The following is a 22,409-nucleotide window of genomic DNA, read 5'->3' as shown; positions in this document are numbered from 1 at the left end:
ATTTTGAATAAAAGAAAAATTACTTTGAATAATCAGTTCAGTGTTGATTTGATTTGAATAGATGTATCTTTTGTTTAATTTAAGTATTTTAATACTAATGTCAAATACTATATAATTATAAGATTAAAAACAGTTACAAATGTTGTAGCAGAATACAATAAACAGGTTCTTCTTAACTGTAAAAGTACCAGAAATGTTGACAATATTATCATTTTACATATGTTGAGACACTCAAATTAACAGTAGATTTTTCTCCAATAGTCCTGCAAGAGAGTTGAATGAATACATTCAGATTTCAATGTTATAAAATGTACTAATTTCAAGAATATGGGTTGAGAATTTAACAATTTTATTTAGGTTTATAAGAAGAAAAAAACAATAATTTATTTAATGTGTATATAATATACCTGAAATATTTGCATATACAAATGTACAATGTACTTGCTAATGTATTCTACTACAACATTACAATTATAAGAAGATGCACATTATAATAAATGCACACATTAATTTAAAACTTACAGTATGTACATGGGTCAAAATGGTTCTCCATGTTTAATATTTTCAGACTATGTTAGCTTATTGGGGCTTTATTTGCTCATTGCCATTTGATTTATTTTGAGTTATAGGTTTAAACTTTAATTTAAGGTTAACTCCTCCTTCATATACTCACATCATTAATCATTATCCTATCATCATCAACCTTCACTCGTTGTAGGCACCCCAGAACAGATGCAGCACATGATGACCGAAGAATCAAACGGTGACGCAATCATGGGTATATATTGTCATTTAATGCTTTTCTCCACAAAAATGATGGCTGAATTGTACTAATGAAAATTCAAAATAAAATGTTTCCTACTAAACAGTTATGAGGTGAAAAGGTTGGTTCGATTGTACTGTTATAAAGAAATGTGTAGCTTGTATTATAAAAGAATATTAGTTTATAAACGTACAAATGTGGATAAATTTTGAAAATCTTTCGTAGCCACTGAGAACATAATATTTCTTCTTACTTGTAATCAGAATTTTTGACAAAGATTTTTTCATTGTAAACACCAACAACTGCTAGGACAATTTGGAATAATTTGTAGGGAAATGTTTATTACAAAAAATTAATATCCTGCTTCAAATATTGGTTACTGAACCAAACCTGGAATAAGTTTTCCTTAGGCCTGGTATTTTTTAACCAGGGTCAAATATCAAAATCTTAAAACCTTGAGAACAGGCAACTGTTAGTGTTTATCAAATAAGTTTGCATGATTTTACCTCAAATGAGGTAACCAAATGAGGTAAGAGGAGTGTGAGGACAAGAAACGTTTTGCCTTTTGAACCCCTAAAAATCATACCTCGATGGATTCAATGAAAATTCCTTTCTATTGGTCAAATTGGCAGATTTAATTGGACTTTTGATTCAAGGTTCAACGTTCTATACATGTAAATACATGTATTAAAAAAACATTTTATTAATTTACTTGTAAATGTTATCACAAAATAACAAATGATACTGCCCTTAGGTTTTGTAAGATAAAATCTATGGCACAATTTTCATTTAAGGACTTATGTCAACCAAACTTTGTGTAAATTATACAGTTTCACTTATTTTTGAAAATATAAGAATTTATAGCTTCAATTGGGCAAAAAAAAGTATGTGTTAAGGTTTTTCTGACTGGCAGTAATTTTCAGCCTAATATTTCTTCAAAACCTTGTAACTGCTAACAACCCATCTGAATGAATGGTATTAACTGTGGTTACTGACCACAGAAACTTACAAATGTGGTCTTCACATTAGAGATTGCACTAAAATATTTCAGTTCAAAATTTAATAAAAAATTTGGAATTACAACCTAACATTCAGTCAAACAAACAAAATTTGATCACATTTAGAAAAATGTTGAAACCCCAACTTTTGTTGAGCATGGCTGATACTATGGTCCATGTGAATAGTTTGTATTGAGTATTTGGTATATGAGAAATTCAGTCTCCTTGGAGCCTCATGTTGAAAATTATAATGGATAGAAAATAACTATAATGTTAAATCTGTTTTTGAGAGATTACAAGACAAGCCATCACAAAGATGGCTTTTCCAGGCTCCATACATACAGATTTAAGATCAAGTAATTATAATCACAAGTTGTCTGCCAAAGTCTTTTGAAAGCAAAGCTACAGCAATATATTTTTGAGTGTACTGATTTCAAGAACATTCTAATAAAAATCTTCATGAAGGTTGCAACCAGATTTAGAAAAAATTGCAAGTTTATTATCTTTAAAATACAAATTTTTGCATCCTCAGCATATTTTTTCCTTTCTTCAAATTTGTATACTTAAAACTTCAATGCATGGCTTATTGAAAAGTAAATTATTGCATTGTAAAACCATGATTAATGTATGTTACGAGTGGTTTCAGGTGCTATGGAAAATTGGAATTCTTTGTTAAAAGTTAAAATTAGTGCATCTGATGAGTATAAATTCTGTTGAAGACACTCCTGGTTACTGTAAAATATTTGTTTTCATTGTATTCATGTACATTTGTACTTATTAAAGTTATTCAGATCCTACCTACTCAGAAGACTTTAATAAATTATTTCTGTCATTGTACAGGTATTTGGCAGTCTGTAAGCTAAACATTCATTGCCTACAAGCCAGAATCGCCCAGATTTGTTTATTAAGATATACCGGTACTTCACTGCGGCCCAATAAGATTTAATTGAATTATTCAAAAAACTTGGAAAAGTCTGAGTTCATCATTAAGTACTGCTATAGAGATTTTTGGCATCATTTAAATTGGTTCCTTGCAGGACAACATATCCAATAAAATTCAAATAACCGTTCTTATTACATTTCTGCAAGTCCCTTGGGTGAATAAAAGCTTTGGGTCAGTAAAGTTAGAATAGAATATTTATTTGTGAAAATATTTTAAAAAAAACTTCCACACTTTAAGAACTTATTTTTTTTCAAAAAAGGCATGTGCTGTTTATTCAAGTTCTGGTGATGTAAACTTGTTTAACCTGCCAAAATTAACCTTCGAACACTTAAATTTATGGACTTTTGGTTGCATATGTTGTTAAAATGAGAAAAAAAAACTCACTCTTTTACATGTATAAGCTTAAGTAGAATAAGTACATACTCTTATTTTATTTTTTGACATGGAGTGGTCCTTCAATTTATTATACCATGGAACTCCATAAATTCTTGTGAGTTCATGTCTGTACCAAATCAGCCATAGGTGCAAGGTTTGGAATATGCCAGTCAATATTTGAGACAATGGAGGGGAAGAACAAAATTGTTAGAAATTAGAATGAAGGCACCATAATATCTAAATTGTGGGAAAGTGCTCAGTGTTTCAATTTACTGTACAAGTAAAAAGAATTTAGATACATGGTTAAGGAATTTTGGACAAACAACAAAAACTAGATTGTTTACATTCCTATGTAGTGTTAAATAGACAAATGATTATAAACCCAAGTACAATTCAGCCATCACTTTTGTATGCTGTCTCCATCACATTGTTTAGTGTAGTGGTTTAGTGTAACATTGTTATGTTTTGGTGTGATATTTATATAATATAATACACAAAATCTCATTAATAGTCAAAATAATATGTACATATGATTGACATGCTCAGGTTTGTCATCTACATTTGTAGCTTGTAAAACAAAGAAGAGAGCTGAGGTAACTCACTCATGTTGTATTTTTTCATTTTGGACACTTTGAAAGCTTCTACTATTTAATTTTATTAGATGACAACTTATATAAACCAGTATATATATAATTCTATAAAGAATTTTTAGATTTTGACAGTTTTCTTTACATTGTCTTAATTTAATATATAAAAAGCTTCAAAGTACACCTGTATATTATGCAGAACTCACTAAATTGGTGGTGGCAACGAAACATGGAGCATTATTATTATCCTTAACTGAAATTGGAAGTCTGAACAACCCCACTTCAAAAGAATGGGTCAAATGTTCATCCCTTATTCAAGTTATTATTATAGATAGATACTTGTTCGTGAAATTAAAATAAATTTAATAATTTGGTTAAGAACTCTTAAATCTATTGTGTGACTTAGTTTGCGATCCATATTCATGATATTTGTCTAAAAAGCTGAAAAACCATTATTTATTTTGTGCTTGCATGATAAGTCCTCTTTACCATAAGGTTTGCATGGTACGCTGAGTAATAAGTATGTGACCATATTGATTCATGAAAATTTACACATGAGTATTTTCAAGTTTCCGGTGGCCGTTTCATCTCAGTCTAAAAAAAAAATGAGCAAAAAAAATGTTCCTTCTGCATTTTGACCGTGCCATTTTCCAATATTACCGTAAATTTTTCATAGTACTTTTTACTTATCTGTAGTTTTTCACTGAAATTGACAGTTTTCTGACACTTTCAACATTTGATAACCCATGTTAAGCTTTGGCAAATCTGAATATAGCCTTCTCATAGTCAAGAAATCCATCATCAAAAAACATATGAAATGCTACGCCTTAAGATTCATTAGCAGTTATAAAAGCTGGTGAGACACAAGGTTCTGTGGCCACCTCAGGAATTCTATTGTTCGCAAACTGAGTCTAAATTCTAAATTTCAGTTACAATGTTCACCACAAATAGATACTTATTTATCTCAAGTTCATACAAAAATAACCACAATCATGTTGTAGTTTTTCATTTCCTATTAAATGTTATTGATCAGACCAGAACATTGAAGGACATGCATTGGTTTTCTATAAGCAGCTCTCCCTGGTGACAGGAAGATAATGTTATTCACTATTTTACATGTTATCCTGGTCTTTAAAGAAATAATGAATTTACTGCACAGATTGTGTAATATTCACAGCACCAAGCAAAAGATTACATGCTAACATGAATAACATGAAAAATTTCCCAGCAGAAGGTCAAATGGATCAACAATATGAAATATCATGGTAACTTGGTTGGTAATGCTTCCCCCAATAAAATGGCTAAAAACAAACTTGTTGAAATTTTCATAAGGTGCTTGCTTATTATTTAGTCATCTGTTCAATTGGTTCAAAATGTGTCTGTTATTCAAGGACATTTAGAGGTTATTTATATTGTATGATGTGGGTATTTTTCCATTGTTGATAGCTACATTATAAGTGACCTCTAGATGTCTATCTAAATTCTAAGTTCAGTTGAGTTTCTTAATCACAATCCCTATTTATTCATATTAATATATAAGAAGGACCAATGCAAATCTGTGATCACCAAAAAAAAAATCAAATCTAAAGGACCCCTAATGATAAGTGTCAGATTGATAATTGGTATCCAGTTGTATTTATAAGCATTGGCAAATCCATGGAGATTGTGTTCCCTGCGCCCTAATTCATAGAATATTGACTTTGAAACTATTGCATAGCATCGTTTACTTGTTAAGGTTTGGGATTTTGTCAGTTTAAGGGTAACCGCTTATAATAAGTTAATGAAACTCAAAGTATATAGGCATTTGCATATATTATGCTTCAGAAATTATTTGCCCTTGTTAATCTCCAGTCATTGGTCATTGACTGGGTATTTTGCATAATTTAATAGAAAAACAAAGGCTGTTTATTAAGTATTGCTATTTTAATTTCTACATTTGCATTTAACTATCAAATTGTATACAGGAAGACATGGCTCTGTGTCAACAGTTTATTAATATTATTACTGAAAATATCACTCTGTTAACATTATGTCATCCCTTCTGTGTAAGTGATTATGATCATGTTATATAACAAATATTGTATAATTAACCCCATGACCCTTATTTAATTACACTAAACTAATGTATCATTATTTATTTATCAATCAAGTAAAAGACAGACTGTTGGAATTAAAAAATATATCTGGAGCTTCCAAATAAAGACCTTGAAGGTTTTGTCTTTGATATTCAGAAAATACACAAAACCCTGTAAGGACTTGGCAAATGTGCTCAAGGTTTTTTCTTTCAAAATTTTTAATATCAGCAACATTAATAAGTCAACTGTTATTGTATTTTATAATGCCATATTTACACAGCTAATCAACACACAATGATGGCAAAACATAAAAGAAGATTCATTTGTCTCTTGAAATTAGAAAGAGTCATTTTAACACATTTCTTTTATACTTTCTTTAGATCTTCACTCAGTTAAATTAGTTTTGAAATATAGGTTACTACGATTAATGTTTTAGAAGGATGTTAATGAGCTATTACTTCCTATTTGAAACGTGTCCAATGTATATATTTGTAAATGTTGAAACAAGACATTAAAAAGAAAAGATCAAGGAAGATGGAATATACTAAAAAAATGACTTCATAATCAATATATATTATGTTTGTATACTTTGTACCTTTTAGAACTCATGATCCTGATTTAAACATTGATTTTCAGGTTTATGTACCTATATGCCAAATTCATTAAAATATGGTATTATATAAAATCAATAAGGCAAATAATGTTATACATGAGGAACATTTAGTTCGCTGGTAATAATTTTGAATAGAACTCCTCTGAGGCCTCTTGTTACTTCATGCCATATTTATAACACCTTATGATTATTACATGTATAAATAATCATGTTAAGACATGTTAGTAATTGGTCTATTCTTCTAATGCATATTAAATTCATTCTTTCTTTAATCATATTAACGTTACATTCAAATAACCATTGATTATAATTTCTACCTACTATATATTAACGTGTTCTTTAAGAACATTTAGATATTTAATAATCGCCCTTGACTCGCATGGAAACAAAAGTCTTCCATTCTGGGACGGTGGGTTTGTATGAGCCACATCAGCCTCTAGGATTGACGAGGGTAGTTGTACCTATGTGGGGCTATACAGCAGTAGAGTACTTTGGGAATAGTAATATGTGGACTAATCCCGTGGGGGAGAATCAAATTGAAATTTGTGAAAATGTGGAGGATAACACATCCACACAGGAAACGTCAGACATTGTGAAAGTTATGGAATTTGAAACTAATTCGTCACCTCAAAGTAAGTTATATTGTAGTGAAGTCAATGATGATTTTCTAATAATTGCATAAAATAATTTAGTTTTAACCTTGAAAATGTTCAAAGTGTAAATGCAAAGTCATCAATTTTCTTGTATTGGAAACCATACCTATTGACTGATTGAAACCTGCTAAAGTCATCAAAACTATAATTTCCTAATCATCTGTATCAACTAATAAACAAATGGAGGGGAGCTATGCAATTTTAAACATTACAAGTGTATAATTAAGTTATAAGCGTGTGCATCAAATCAGCTTTTTTTTTAAAATAATTTATTTATTTTATTTGGTTTAATGCATAATTAAAAAAGGGGAATAACATCGCCATTAATCATTTTGACAAAACGTTTTAATCCCCTGAACCACAATGATGTCTTTACAGACAGAGTATTTTATTTTAATCCTGTCACATATTTTTTCAAGCACAAGACGTAACTTGTGAAACATGATAAGTGAAATTTCACAATAAAGATTTTTATTGGTATTTAATATATATAGGATATATATAAATGTGTGTGTGTGTACACACAATCCATGTTGATTCACTACAATAAAGCCAAGTAGAAATTTTACTTCGTCTTTTTACAAAATGTTGGCTTCATGACAAATATATACTGTTTATACTTAGGTTTTCAAGCTATTATAGCATACATGTATATTTATTTATTTCTGAGAGGTAAAATGGAGGGGTGACGAAGTGAATGTATCAAATTGTCCTGTCATGTTTTGACACCAATAGGTCCTAATTTAAAGTTTGTTTATACATGTATAATATTGGGAAGGAAAATTTAGAACTTCAAATTTGTTTTCTACAACATTTGTTACCTAGCAATGACCAGTAGAAAGCAGTTGTCCATTAAGGTTATAAAATTTTACAGATCAGTCAATAGAAATAAGTATTTTTATAGCTATACATTTAACTAGATTTTATCTGTTTGAACCCTTTAGGAGACCTTACAAAATATTGTCATTTAAACTAATCAGCATTCAACACATATGTATATGTGTACTTATTTGTATTAAATAAACTGTCTTCCTACATATATTTTAGTTAAACATAAGAATATTGAAGAAATATTTAGTAAGTCATTGAGAAACATTCAAATGTTTTATCCTATTTCCAAATGAATTGTAAGCATACACATGCATCAATTTGAATAAGACGCATTAAGCTAAGACTAATAATTGTATAATCTGTTAGTACATGTGTAGGTAAAAAGTGATTTATAACTATACATTAGGAAACAAAAATTTCACAAATTACAGTCCAGAGAGTTACATATGAAATGGACAGATGTCCAAACTTGATATAGTTAATTACATAGGGAATGACAGCTTTGTGTCATTGAACTCTGACCTCAGTCATAATACTATTATAGCTTGACAACATCAATGTATACCAAATAGTGTATTATTGATTGGTCATACAAAATTGCCAGCTCAGCATTATGTGGAAAAATCCATTTATCATTTGTATGTGCAGTTAACACCTTGATTTCAACTGTCCTTTAAAGAAATACTGGCAGAAAAATCTCAAATTTCCATGTTTTATAGTTGCATGAAAAAAATGCTTATAAATTATATTTCGATAATGAATTGATTATTTGTTGAACTTAATACTAACAGGAAAAACCAGAATTCTTGCATCCTAATAAGTATAATGCATCAGATAAAAGTACAATACTTGTAGTTATAAGGTTATAAAAAACTAGTAAGGGTAGTGCCCTGACACATAAGTGTTAAGATGGGATGTATCCTTGTCTTCATGTCTATACATAACATTCTGATTTCTTTAAAACTCTTCCATCAGGTCCATTTTTGTATAATCTTGATATTGCATCCCATCTGGTATAGTAAAGCATTATTCAACATCATATAGCTCTGCATCACCTTTAAATAGGGTCTTGTGTGACTTCAGTTAAGTCCAAACATTTTCCCTTATATAATTTCTGCCTCTATATGCTACTGACATGGAATCTAGAAGTTAAGTTTACTGTTGACTAAAAACCTATTTTGTGGTATATAAAGAAGAAAAAAACATCATTATCTTACAATTTCTATCATTACAAAACATTGTAGATGTTCAATGTATTCAAATTAGATATTGTGGTATTGAGAGAAACACTCATCAAATAATATGAGATTGGTTACAGTTGGTTATTATCCATATTGATAGCAATAATTAATGGTCAATATTATGATTGTGGATCATTTACCCCTAGTAATAAGGCCAGTAGCCAGTCATTAAGAGTTCAAGCTTTATTAACTAGAACCATATCAGCTTTAGAAGGAATCAAGCAATCATTGATCTTTTTAATTATCTATTGGTTAGCCATAATTACCCATTGTCTGTCAGTTTTACTGCCATTAATCCTTAATGATGTTAACGAGGGGTTCATGGCAGTCCACTTCTTAAGGAAGTCAAACAAGTTATTGATAAGTGTTACCACATTTGATTTATTATCTGTAGTTACATCAACCTTATACATGTACATGTAACAGAAGTTTATGTTACAAATTGCTCTGACTTTTAAAATCGCCAAAGACCCTATAAAAATTCAATATAACATATTTAAGGCTAAATGTAAAAAAAATAAAAAAGCAGTTGATTAGTAAATGTCTTCCCCCAAAGTTTTATTGATGCCATGTAAATCTTGCTATTATTTGTTTCTGGACAGGGGATCCATTTCAACTGCTGCAAGACATATTTGTTTTTAGTTTACAACTTAAATGATTGCCCATGACATAGAATGTGTTTTGAATTGTTTATCTATCAACCTTTTTTAAGTTTTTTTATGACCTTGTCAGAATCATTAAGCAGTCATCACTGAAAATAAAACTTTGTATATAAAACCTGGGTCATATAGATATGTTTTAAATTAATTGTTTTTGATAGTATTTTTTTTTACATGTATGAAAGTGTAGTAATTCATGGTCTTAGACGTCCATCGTCCTGAACATGCATGAAATATTTCCCACTGGACATTAAGCAACCAACAACCAATCAATCTTAGATGTCCAGGTTTTAGCTTTCACAGTTCTACCTTTCATTATCTGTTAAGCAAATCTTCAGATGCTTGCAAAGTTACTTAGTTACAATGAGATCTCTTTTCATCGATTATATTGCCATGTTTGACTTCTCTTAGATATTATTACAATTGTCAGTCAAGTATTAAAGAACCTTCAGTTGCAGAGTTTTAATTTTGAAATAAAAAATGAATGAAAAGTAGCAGTATAATTTCTGATAATTTATTACTGCACATCAGATAATTAACATCTTAAATTTAAGAGGTCTTACTCCTGATTAACCTGTAGGCCAGTGGCAAATATTTGACAAAAGTCATAGCTCCATTGATGTATCACTGGTACAATTTCTGATTTCTAAGAGAAAAATGTAAATTCAGCATGTATTTTCCCACCATAATCTATTGTACATTCTTTTCTTTCTATAATGTAAGCTATGTGTTTGTACTATAGTCTACGTATGCAAGAATATACATGTAGGGTACGAAAATGTTTTAACCTTTAAGTGATAAGAGCGATCTAAAACACACATGTATTTGAATAAAATATCTTTGTACTGTAATTATGAAATATGATTTTTCTATAGTACAGTGTAATAATCTTTAATAATGTTCCACATGACTTGTGAGGGCATATGTTTTAATAATACTTAGATTTGGTATCATAGTTAAGTTTGTAGCCATTAGAGATTTTTGTTGGGGTATATTCATACTTTGGGTATACATGTACCTTTACTAATAGGTAACATGTAATTTGACTAGACCTATTTCACAAATAATACCAATTTAAGGTATTAGATCAGATAGTAGGAATTCATTGGATGACAAGCTTTTAAATGGATTGATTGACAAAAGGAATGGATTGTCAATTTTACAAGTAATTGGTTTTACCCTAAAGTAAATGGTTAAACTAATTTTAAAATTATTAAGTATTTTATTCCATCAGGGTTGTTATCTAATTTCTGAATGTTTCCATTTTCTGCAGAAAAATGATATTGTATTTGACTCTTGATAGAAATAGGATTTGTTTGTCAAATATAATTTGTACATAAAAGTATTTAATCTAATCCAAGTGTAAATAGATTTGGTTTGGTTGTCAAATTGCTTAGTAATCATTTTTATAGGATTGACGATATTAATTTGATCAGGTCTATATATCTGTATAAAAGTCTCTCCAGCAAAGTTAATGATAGATGGTTTAACTTCCACGTAGGCCTTTATGGTATGAAAAGCTTCACATAAATTTTTATATCTTTGCCTTCCAAACTTTCTAATTGTTTTATATATTCAACAATAAATCTTTGATTTGTCCACTTATAGAATATTTTTTAGTGAGCTTTACAAGGATACCTATATGTTCTGAAACCTTTTTGTCACTAGTGGCTGATAGTCCAAGGCTCCCATCTATTGGGTAGGGTAGATTAACCAGTGACATCAAAATATGGTGATCAAATGGAGGGGTTGGGGTTGGTCACTTTTTCAACTTACAGAATTTGTATCATATGTAAGGGATGAGTTACAACTCAAAAAAGACTAAATTTTTCGGTGAAATTTTAAAAGAAAGAATTAAAAACAAAGAATTTGTCTTGCGTGCAATTTTAGACATTCCTTTATTTTTTGCTGACTTAGAGTAATAATATTAATGGAGTTGAACGACTAGTGAAATAAATTTTTAATGGATATTGATAGCAAATGTGCTAATTTTCATTCATCAGAAGTTTTCTTTGAATGAACTGGGATCACTGATTGCTATAACCATAGTGAAATTGATTGTTGTATGAAATCGGACATGTCAGTCTAAATACCAAACAGAAACAGGAGAGGAACATATCTATTTTTGGTTTGATGGGAATAATTTATAAAATGTAATGATGATACTTCCTTGAACTATATAAATACATGTAGTTATGATATTATTGAGGAAAAGGGGGGTTGAATTTTTAGACCATCAAGAAGTATTAGTTCTTCATAACAAGAAAAAAGGAATAACGATTACTGTAAAAGCAGAAATTTTCATGGAGGATTTGATTTCGTTTATTTTGTGGAAAGAACATATCCATGAAATTGAAACCTCCAGGAAAATTTAACCTTCATAGAATATGACTTCCATTTCCTGGAAACCACGAAATCAAATCCCCATGCCATGGAATCTTGTAAAGAGAAAAAACCACGAAATTTTGACCCCACGGAAATTAATGTTTCTACAGTATACTGGCAAACTATAAACAGAAATTTTTCATTTCATTTAATTTAAAACATTGAATTATTCCTCTGGATAATCTACATTTATACTTGTTTAAGGTTTCTATGTCATAGTGACCTACTTACAAATGTCATTTGCATTGACAACATTCAGATCTAACAGCTGATTTTGTTCAGAGAAATTTAGTTGAAATTGAATGAATTTACAAATAAGGAAACAGAGGATATATATATTTATGTTGTATGAATGGAGTCAAAGAAATAAAGTATGAATATAAATCTATAATTTTCTTTGTCTTTGCATAAACTAATCTTTTCCTTTGAAAATGTTCAGTGGAAAGTGTTTTGTTTATTAGCATATTTATAAACAGACTTTTGGGCAATAGGGAAAACATTTTTGCTGATATAAGCACATTTTAAACCAATTTTCCTCATAACAAAACTGATAGAAATGAAAACCACACATTCCTCTATTGTTCTCACCTATTTTAATTATGTTTGGATTAAACAGGAAGTATTTTTCAATTGTTCAATTTTTTTTTTTTACATATTCAGGATAATTTATGTGATAAAAAATTGAGTATCTTGTGATTATCAGGATATAATAAAACCCTTTCTGCAGAAATCTACATTGAACCTTGCTATTGACTTCCTGTGTGTTACAATAATCTAGGGGTTAAAATTGAAAAAAAAAGTATTTAACAGGATACATTTGAGCATACTTTAACATACTTGTGGTCAGTTTCATCAGGTGGTGTCAGTATGAACTCAAATGAAAATATGGATGAATTTTATGGACATTTTGATGCTATGAACATGGGTGGATTTTATAAAATCAAGCTAACACCAGGAAAAGGTATTTCATTTATTTCCTTTTATTTGAATTGCAATTTTCTAACAGTTTCGTTATTTAATATGCTTATTTTTTGGACTAGGGTACACAAAACTAATCTACAAAAACAAGTGACAAGTATGAAGCCAGCTAGAAGTGTCATTTAAAATGCAAATAGATCTAGATATGGTTTTACTCTTTTGGTCTGTCTGAAGAACTTTGGGTTGACAAATCTTTGTAAGAACTTTTCTTGGCTTTTATGAAAGGGAATGGGTTTATATTTGGTCTGCATGCAGCTTTATATTGCTGGGTTGATGCATGTAAGCAATTGTTACATTTGCTATGCAGCCACTTCTAGTTTGACATTTCACAACCCTACAGTACAAGGAAAATTTGGTCAACTTTTTCTTGGCTTCTATGAAAGGGAATGATCAGGAATTGTTCAATATTCATCTACGTAACCTCAATCAATTGCATGCAGGGACGTCTTGCACTGGTGTATTGTCTTGATTTTAAAAGCTCTTGATTTCGAATGTTTTAAAATGCATTATTTAGTAATTGTCCAAAGTCTTGAGCAACATCTTCTTCAAATTAGATAATATCATTGTTACTGGGACAGCCCTCACATCTGGAGTGAATTTTCTAGTTCTAGTTCTCATTAATGCACATGCATTTTTGCAGAACAAATAATATTCTTGACAACTCTTAATTCCTGTAATCTGCAGAGAATTGCACATCTGTAGAATGTTATGGCACACAATGCTTAGATGATTTAATTGTTACGATTGTCAAAAGCTTGGTTATCTTTCATGAATGGATTAAGATCCTGTGTGTGTTTGTATTGATCTAACTTATGTATGCTCAGTCATTTATGTCCATTATTCTCTTGTTTCAGTCTATTTAGTAATGTGTACACCTTGGTACAAACTTGTTTCAGTTCTGTGTCTTCTCCACATCAACCGTAGTATATCATTGGTTTGACTTCAAAGCAGATTTCTATATGGATATGCTGGAGGGTACTTAATTGTTCATGGAACACAACTGAGAGACCTAATTAATGTTTGTATTAATTGCTAATACTTCATGTCAGTTGGTATCTTGATTAGTACTTTCTTATAGATCCCATGTTGGCTCAATTATTAACCATTTATGATGCATCTTTGATGAAGGAAAGGATGGGTTATTTTGTACTTTCTAGGACAAGGACTGAAGGCAAACATCAATATTTCGATAAGTTTGGAAAATGATGGAAAGCAGATATTTGTTTTAGTTGGAGAAATAGTATCAAGTTCATTTGTTTTTCCACTGAGTATGGGAAACTAGAAACCATTGAGGATTTGAGTAGACCAGGAATATTTAATTAAAAAATAATGGAAACAGAAAGAGATTGAGTGGTGATTACAGCTTTTCTTCAAATTTTGAATTTACAACTGAATTTCCCAATCTTCAGTAGTGTTGACTGAATAGTTTAATATTTTAGTAATTAATGTTGAACAATATGCATTGCCAGTGAAAATCTAATGAACATAATTTAAATAAACCTTCAAAAGTTCCATAACTACTACTACTCTCATACTGGGCCAATCAGGTCATCATCCCCAACAATATATAACTAAAAAGAATACTGAAAAATCAAGAAATATTCTGTAAAAGTTCTTTGAACATTATGTAGTTAATTGGGGTTACTTGGTGAAATTAATTAAACAAGTCTGAAATTATATTTAGTCTACAAAATAATGACTTGCAGAACTTAAAGGTAATTTGCTTTGCTTCCAAATTCTCAGGTGTGTTTGTGTTAAAAAAAGATGACAAGTGTGCCAAATAATAAAGTAGGGATACATGTATACTTAACTATTTTAATGTTGCCACTTCTATAGATACCATAATAAATTACAAAGGTATGCACAGTTAAGTAGAACTGAAATATGTTTCATAATGTTTCAATTGTTTCTACTGTTTATTTATTCACAAAAATGTATGGTATGGGTTTGCTTTGCTGTATGTAACTTCATTAAAACAGTTTTGAGAGAGATAAATTGTTTGAAGATGAGCTTATGAATGTATATATAGACAGTTTCTAGCATCTGGCAAAATATGTGAAGGAGGAAGTTATATTTAGTACATGGTAATCAAGAGGAAATGTAGATTTCTGCATATTTCTGGAATCAGCTGTGCAAGCAGGGGACCAGTGGGGTGAATCTTCTATCTTGTCCCAGTTATCTTCATATAGAAATCAGCTGATCATTTATAGATAACTTACAAACTGAAATTATATGTACACATTTCATAACTTGATAAAAAATGAAATCTTGTATATTATTGATCAATGAAAATTTCGTCCTGGTTAATGTGTTGAAAATATGATTATTGAAGAACATTTCATGATAAAGTAGTGGTTTATAGCTATAAATATCACATTTAAAATCATGTGATATGGTTTGCAGTGGTTATAGAAATATGTGTTTTCCACATGTCTGATGATGTGAAGTATTTCATTACTGATGATGCTTTATCCTATCTCATCAGATAATAAATTCTAAGGCTTGGTTTTATGTATTGCATGAAAAATAAATAAACTTCAAACGTTTCAGAAAAAGTTTCATTTTTTAACATACATGAGAATCCTTTTGTGTTTGAACACAAAAATATGTTATGAATTTATTGCATGGTTTTAATTTCAAAAAGAATTTTAAGCAATATGTTCAATAACCCAATGTTATTGTGTGTAAGTAAATTGCATTTGAAAGAATGTCAAGTATGTTGGACGAGTGTAGTAATGTAAAAAATACATACATTATACACATATATATCATTTAAATTGTATAGTATGTAAAACTTGTACACATGAATATAACATTTATGGATCTATTCTTCTATTGTAGGTGACAACATACATTTAAAGATCTTAGTGCCGTCAATTGCCGCCGGAGCCATCATTGGTAAAGGAGGAGAAACAATCGCTCAAGTACAAAAAGAGGCTGGAGCCCGCGTTAAAATGTCCAAGGCTAATGACTTTTATCCAGGTACGCAGCACACAGCAAACATAAAAATAAGCTAAAAAATTATGTTTTAACAAAAGCTCACACAAATTTTTAGAAGGCAGGTAAAATTTCAACAAAAATAACATGAAAGTGAAATTTTTTGAATTTCTTCAATCCACTTGAATTGTCTGCAATCCCACATAGTAGATCAATAAGGCAGATTTAAATCGACTACCTTCCAAAATAGTACATGTATGACTATTTCATTGCTAGCTTATAAACCAGAATGGAAACTAAACAAGGCCATGTTTCCTTCAATGTTGATGTTGTTCAGTTGGCTCATTCTTATGGTATTAATTTTCTTGGCTTGATATGCTAGTGTTTCCAGTAATATTGCGATTTTCATGGAAATAGTGCACACATTCTTGTTTTACTCAACCTTAGTTAATGAAAAGACATGTTCAAATTGTTTCTGTTTATAATTATAGTAGATGACTGGGATTTGTTGGGAAATCTGTAAATCTAAAAAGACCTGTGATTTATATTAGAATCAACGTTCTCTAAAACAAATAATTGGCATAGATTGTGTCTTCTTGTGCAATCATTTTATGTTTTACTTAATTTGATATGAACAGTTGGTAATTTCCTTTATAACCATTAAAATGAATTTAAAATCAACAGCTATTGCTTATTAAACATGCTTCTATAAGCACAAAACAAGGAAGAAAATATTCCTTAATATTGATTTACACCTTTTAGACTTTTCCTTATTAGAATTGAATTGTCTTGCCATTTAATTTCTATTTGTTCTAACTACATCAATGCTCTTGTCATAGTTTGCATACCTTAGGTCATAGATACAATCCAAAAGACTTGTTGGCATATACCACTTTACCTAGCAAACAACATTTAGGTGTAATAACAATGGCTAGATAGGTAGAAGACAGAATACTGGTTATGTATTTTGATAGGATGACATGCTTTGCAACAAACTGTCACCATCATGACCTTGTTGATTTTTTTTTTTCGTTCCCTAACATAAGTTTGCCTCTATCAAATGTTATGAAACTTATTCACATTGCTTTTTACCACAAAACTCAGATCAAGTACATATTTGTTGGTGTTACTTGTGATGTTAGTTTCCATTCTCTAAAGTTTGCCTCAACCAAATATTATCATATGGAACTTATAAAATTATACACAATGATTATTACCACAAAACACAGATCAATTTGGAATTTAGGTGAAGTCACTTTTACCATTATGGAGTTATGTCCCTTTTTTATTATTCTCTATCTTAAGTTTGCTTCAACCAAATACTATAAAACTTATACACAATTCTTATAACCACAAAACTGAGATCAAGTTTGGGTGGTATCACTTGTAGCTTTAATAACAATTTTCTTTTCTAAATATGAAATTAAAATTCACAAACTATTGGCCGTGAGAGTACATTTTGTGGCCAATGAGCAAGACTGATTTCTTGTAGAATTGTTTTCCCATGAGTACTAAGATGTGTTCTGGTTTTAAAACTAATATATACATATATATAATGTTTTGTGCCTAAAGAAGCATTCTTAATAAGCAATAACTGCTAGTTTAAAGATTTATTGAATACAAATAACAAACTACCATCTGTTGTTATTAAATTAAGTAAAACTTAACAAAGGCTTATTTATAAAATGAATGCTTTCTTGTTCCAAAATTTAAAGTCGTTCATGTCAGCAAATTATACATAAAACTTCTTTTAAATGAACAGTTATTGTTCCGAAACTACATATTTTATTTATCTTATCGGAATATTGAAACATTTAAACCAATAACACATTGTTTGGGGGTGTAAAAGTTATCGTGTGTATTACCAGAGACACTTTGTTAACAATGACTGTGTAGTATGCACTGTTAACAGACTTTTGTTGACAAGTGACTAGTAATTGTTTACATCTCACTTCTCTAGAAAAATATGTAGGTTTCATCTATTTCTGTAAAATTATGATTGAAAGGGGTATAATTTAAAGAAATTCGAGATCTGTGTAGTTTAAAAACATTTCATGGATAAGTTGGTCTGAATATCTTGAACTCTTGAACAATTTTATTTCGTTAAGATATTTATACCGATATACTACTGGTATGAAATAAAAAATAATTTCATGTTTGAATTAAAATCCAAATAAATTCCAAAATCAAAGGAATTAAGTGATAATATGGGAAAATCATGAAACAGCAACCAATGTATTAAAACCTTATTGAAAGGAGAAGGTCCGGTAAGACCCCTTTTTGGCCCCAAAATATAGCAGTTTTACCAAATTGTTAAAATGTAAACTTTTAGTTATTTATTGGACAGTAGAATGCTTCTGCTACATAAATATTGGCTGTTTTTGACAATACAATGCACATATATCAAGTGCTAGCACCACTAAGTCATGCTAAATTACTGAAATCTTCACAATTCTATCATTTTAGTTAAATTTTAGACGGTTTTCGCTTAAAACGAAAGTGGCCGCATTTGTGTTCATCCTTAATATTGGAATGAGAGTTGTATTTTATGATAATACATAACATATATAAAGGTTTAGGATGAACACGGATGCGGCCACTTTCATTTTTGACAAAAAACATCTGAAAAGTGACATTTTTTAACAATTTTGGTAGATTTTTCATTTTGAGCTTGAATCGGATCGTTTTTAATGACTAAATCAGTTAAAATCTTTCACAAAAACTAACTGAATCAAATGAAATAGACACTTAAGTGTTTAAAAAGAGGTCAAAATCTTTCGTCAGATGAACCTGAAATTTGAGGCTAAAATCGGTCCTTACCAGACCTACTTCTTTGAAATATTGAACCTTAGAAATATTTCCATCAATTCATGCATATTTTTTTTTCCAATTCCCAATTCATACATGTAAGTTCTTTTTACTGATATTCTTGTCTTGTTATTGTTAGAATTTTAAAGCATTTTTTTTTTTTGGGGGGGGGGGGGTTCCATGTCCTAAAAAAATGATTTGGAGAATCAATTATGAATTTGCTCAGTAGTAATGATTGTAATTGTGTATTGGACTTTTTCAGAAATGATTTATGGGTGTTCCATGTAAAACATTGTCTTGGTCAATTTAATTGAATTTTAATCAGATCTTCTATTCTACTGGTGGTTAACTGATATGTCAAACCATGGGATCAGTATGACATTTTAGTAAGCTGGAACATGTTGGAATTTGATTGGTTAGAAGTTGCTAAGGGGATATTTACCTCCAAAAATAAAACAAAAATCTTTCTATTCTTATTTTGAACAGAAAACATTTTGGGGAAAACACTTTTTGCTATTAAACCCATTAACCATAAGCTTGAAATTTCACTATTAGTGTCAAGACCACTTGTTCTCAAACTAGATATTTTGTAGCTCAGGACTTTTAAGGTTCAGGAATTTTTGTAAATTGAATAATGATGTCTAAGGAGGATAAGCTTATCTAATAGGTTGTTTAATGAAAATGGGTACTGGTAAATATATAATCGTTTGGAAGGTGTTGACCCATTTTGGTCAACGAGATGCAATAAATTTTAAATGTCTATATCAGATCACAGCTGTATAGACAGAAGGACAAAGCCTATGTCATGATCCACTGAACAAATTCTGACATTCTGACACCTGAAAGACTTGCTTAATTAGGTTTTTAATTATGTCCATTTCTTTTGTCTCTAAAACTTGTAAAGTTGGTCAATTAGCCAATGTTTTTAAATTGGATCTTTCGTCAGTCATTTTCTTAATTGGTTATTTTTTGAATTACGAGGAAAAGTTTTGTCAGTTTAGTTGAAAGAAACTTCCTGCATGTACATTCACTAAGTATTGAAGGGTTAAAGTTTCACAATTTGCGGTCTTACCTTATCCAAACTTGAAACCCCTATTAAATATATGTATTACTCTTAAAACTGACTGCATATTTAGTCAAATTAAAAGAAGAAACCCTTGCAACACAAGCTGTTAGTGTAACACAAAAGTTTAATGAAACTTGTTACTTAAACCTGTATTCTGGTGTTTTTTCAAATTTTTAAAGGAAAATAATTGTGTCGCATATCAAAAGCTTTACTTCATACTATATCATTATAATAGAACAGATTGGATACCCTTGTTTAACCTTGTTTGTAAAGTTCTATTTGCAAGTCTGTCTGTCTACATGCATCGACCAACTGTCTTTTCTTTCCTGTAGATTTAGATTAAATATCATGTTCAATCAGGAAAAATGATTAAATGCAGTTGCAATGATAAAAAAGAAGTTTCATGAGAATGTCGGCTGAAAGGTTTTAAGCAAATGTTTGTTATTAATTTGATTAGATAGAAATGTTGAATCAATGATCAATGACCAGAAGAGAATATGATGTCTAATTCTAGAATATGTTTTTGTCTCATCAAAGCTAGCCAACCTTTGTATTCTGTAAGACTGAAGCAAGGTTATATCTGTGTCATAGGGGAATATCCTACAAGTGTGTTGGTACCTTTGCACATGAGCAAGCTAAAGATGGCAAAGTATATGAACTCAAATTATCTATTCATAATTGCCTGGATAGATAGTATTTAAAAACATTCTTTGATCAATAATAGTATTTTAACTATTTTTACACATTTTTGAGGGTGAAATTTATAACTTGAGGCTTTGTAGATTAGGTTTTCAACAGACATTAAGTCTTGACGTCGGTGGTTTCACAGACATTTGACTGAGGTGTTTTTTTTTCCACTGAATATCAAGATTGAGTAACTTAAGAATGGAATAGAAAATACCAAAAATAAAACCATGGAAATATTGTTACCTTCATGTTAAACATGTGTACCCCAGGATTTACTCCCGACCAGTTTTGAGTGAAGTGGTTTGGTGCAGTTTATATAATATTGCCTTTGATATATGTTACGTTCTCCAGTTTTCCTCTGAGTTCAAACTTAGATGGTTTCATGTTGCTATATGTTAGACATGTATATTGAGATTTCGGTTACTGATAGGAAGATTATCATACATGTAACTTGTGCATATGTGTGCTCACTGCTTTGTGAAACAATTAATAAGAAGAACAACAGTTATATCCATCAAGTTTTCCACTCATTTTACACTTAGGTTAGATGCTACTTTTTCTTTGTGCATATTTTTTTAAGATGAGTCCCGTTACAATTCTTATGTTAGGTGACCATGTTTTTTAAGTTATTGTTTTGATAGATTAGCAATACTCATTGTTTTGGGGGCTCTTTTGGTTGCATGTTTGAGAAAGCCTGATTTGAGGACAAAAACATTATTATAATAAGAAAAACAAGTGTATTAGATGATAATTTGATATATGATGAATCATATAAGACATACAACACTATATATTAATTAGTGAGCATAATCAGGCATAAGATAATACATCCAGTATTCAGCTCACATGACAGAGTAGAAATATTGGCTGATTCTAGCAAACTGACTTGATGTATAAAATTTATATCCTTGCTACACATAATGAGTGTTGACAGGAACATCATCTACAAAGGACCTATTTCCTTGAATAAATCCAGCCACAATCCATTGAAATGGAATAGTCACATAGATTTGTAGATATACCTATTATATGTGACATATATTATTTTACGTTCAATTCACCAGGAAGGAAAAACAATATTCTTGTACGCAATAATAATATTAGTGATGTAAGTTTCAATGACTATTCAAGGGTGTCAAAATAGTACATGAGAAAGCTATTGACATGGAGAGGCTTCATATGACACAAACCATACAAATCTGGTGCAACATTTCATACAGGGCTGTTGAGGACCTTTCTATAACTTAATGTATCTTATGATGTTGTCTGAAGAGTATCAACTGCACATATTGTCTAGTGTTGTTATAATACATGTATTAGATTTGTATATGAAGCAGTATTGTAAATTCATGAGGTTGTTTTTCTATCTATTCAGAATTAATTCCACCTTCAATTATGTTAATCATATTGCCAAGTGTTAGTCTATAATTCAGAATGAATGTTGATTTCCTCTTTCACGTATTACATCTACAAATAATGTAGTCCTCATCTGATCTTGTCTATGTGTGTTGCCAAAAGCAATGTATACTACTTAATACTGTAAAATAAAGTGGGTGTCGGCACATAGATAGATGATAAATTGTTTACCTGTGAGGTTATACACAGGTAATCCTTTGATCTAGCAGGTGAGGAGGTTGAACTTCAGTATGTGGGTACTTAAATATGGCTGGCTAATATAATGATGAAGTATTATTAGGTTTCTTTCTCAGTCTTGTCTGAAAAAGTTTGGTCCAAAATAGGTTACAGGTTCATAAGAAAAATATAGCCTGTTTATGAGATTTATGATTATCAAATTTTTAAAAGGTTGTAT

At 30.2% G+C, this 22,409-nt stretch overlaps 1 protein-coding gene across 18 annotated transcripts in view; it reads left to right on the top strand.

Annotated features, from left to right (window-relative positions):
- LOC139514459 (RNA-binding protein Nova-1-like) overlaps nt 1–22,409 on the top strand; it is a 39,982-nt gene that overhangs the window by 5,725 nt on the left and 11,848 nt on the right. For 7 of the 18 annotated variants that reach the window (XM_071303751.1, XM_071303750.1, XM_071303753.1 and 4 more), the window contains exons 2-3: nt 719–778; nt 15,943–16,083. In XM_071303751.1, coding sequence (XP_071159852.1) covers nt 719–778; nt 15,943–16,083 — 201 coding nt within the window. Of the gene's footprint in view, nt 1–718; nt 779–6,654; nt 6,987–12,907; nt 13,085–15,942; nt 16,084–22,409 lie in introns of those variants that run through there. The other 11 variants (XM_071303763.1, XM_071303758.1, XM_071303757.1 and 8 more) reach the window with 5 other exon arrangements.

Source organism: Mytilus edulis, chromosome 3 (genome assembly GCF_963676685.1).
Source record: "Mytilus edulis chromosome 3, xbMytEdul2.2, whole genome shotgun sequence".
Taxonomy (NCBI): domain Eukaryota; kingdom Metazoa; phylum Mollusca; class Bivalvia; order Mytilida; family Mytilidae; genus Mytilus; species Mytilus edulis.
The sequence above is the reverse complement of the archived record's forward strand: the minus strand, read 5'-3'. Positions and strand labels throughout refer to the sequence as shown.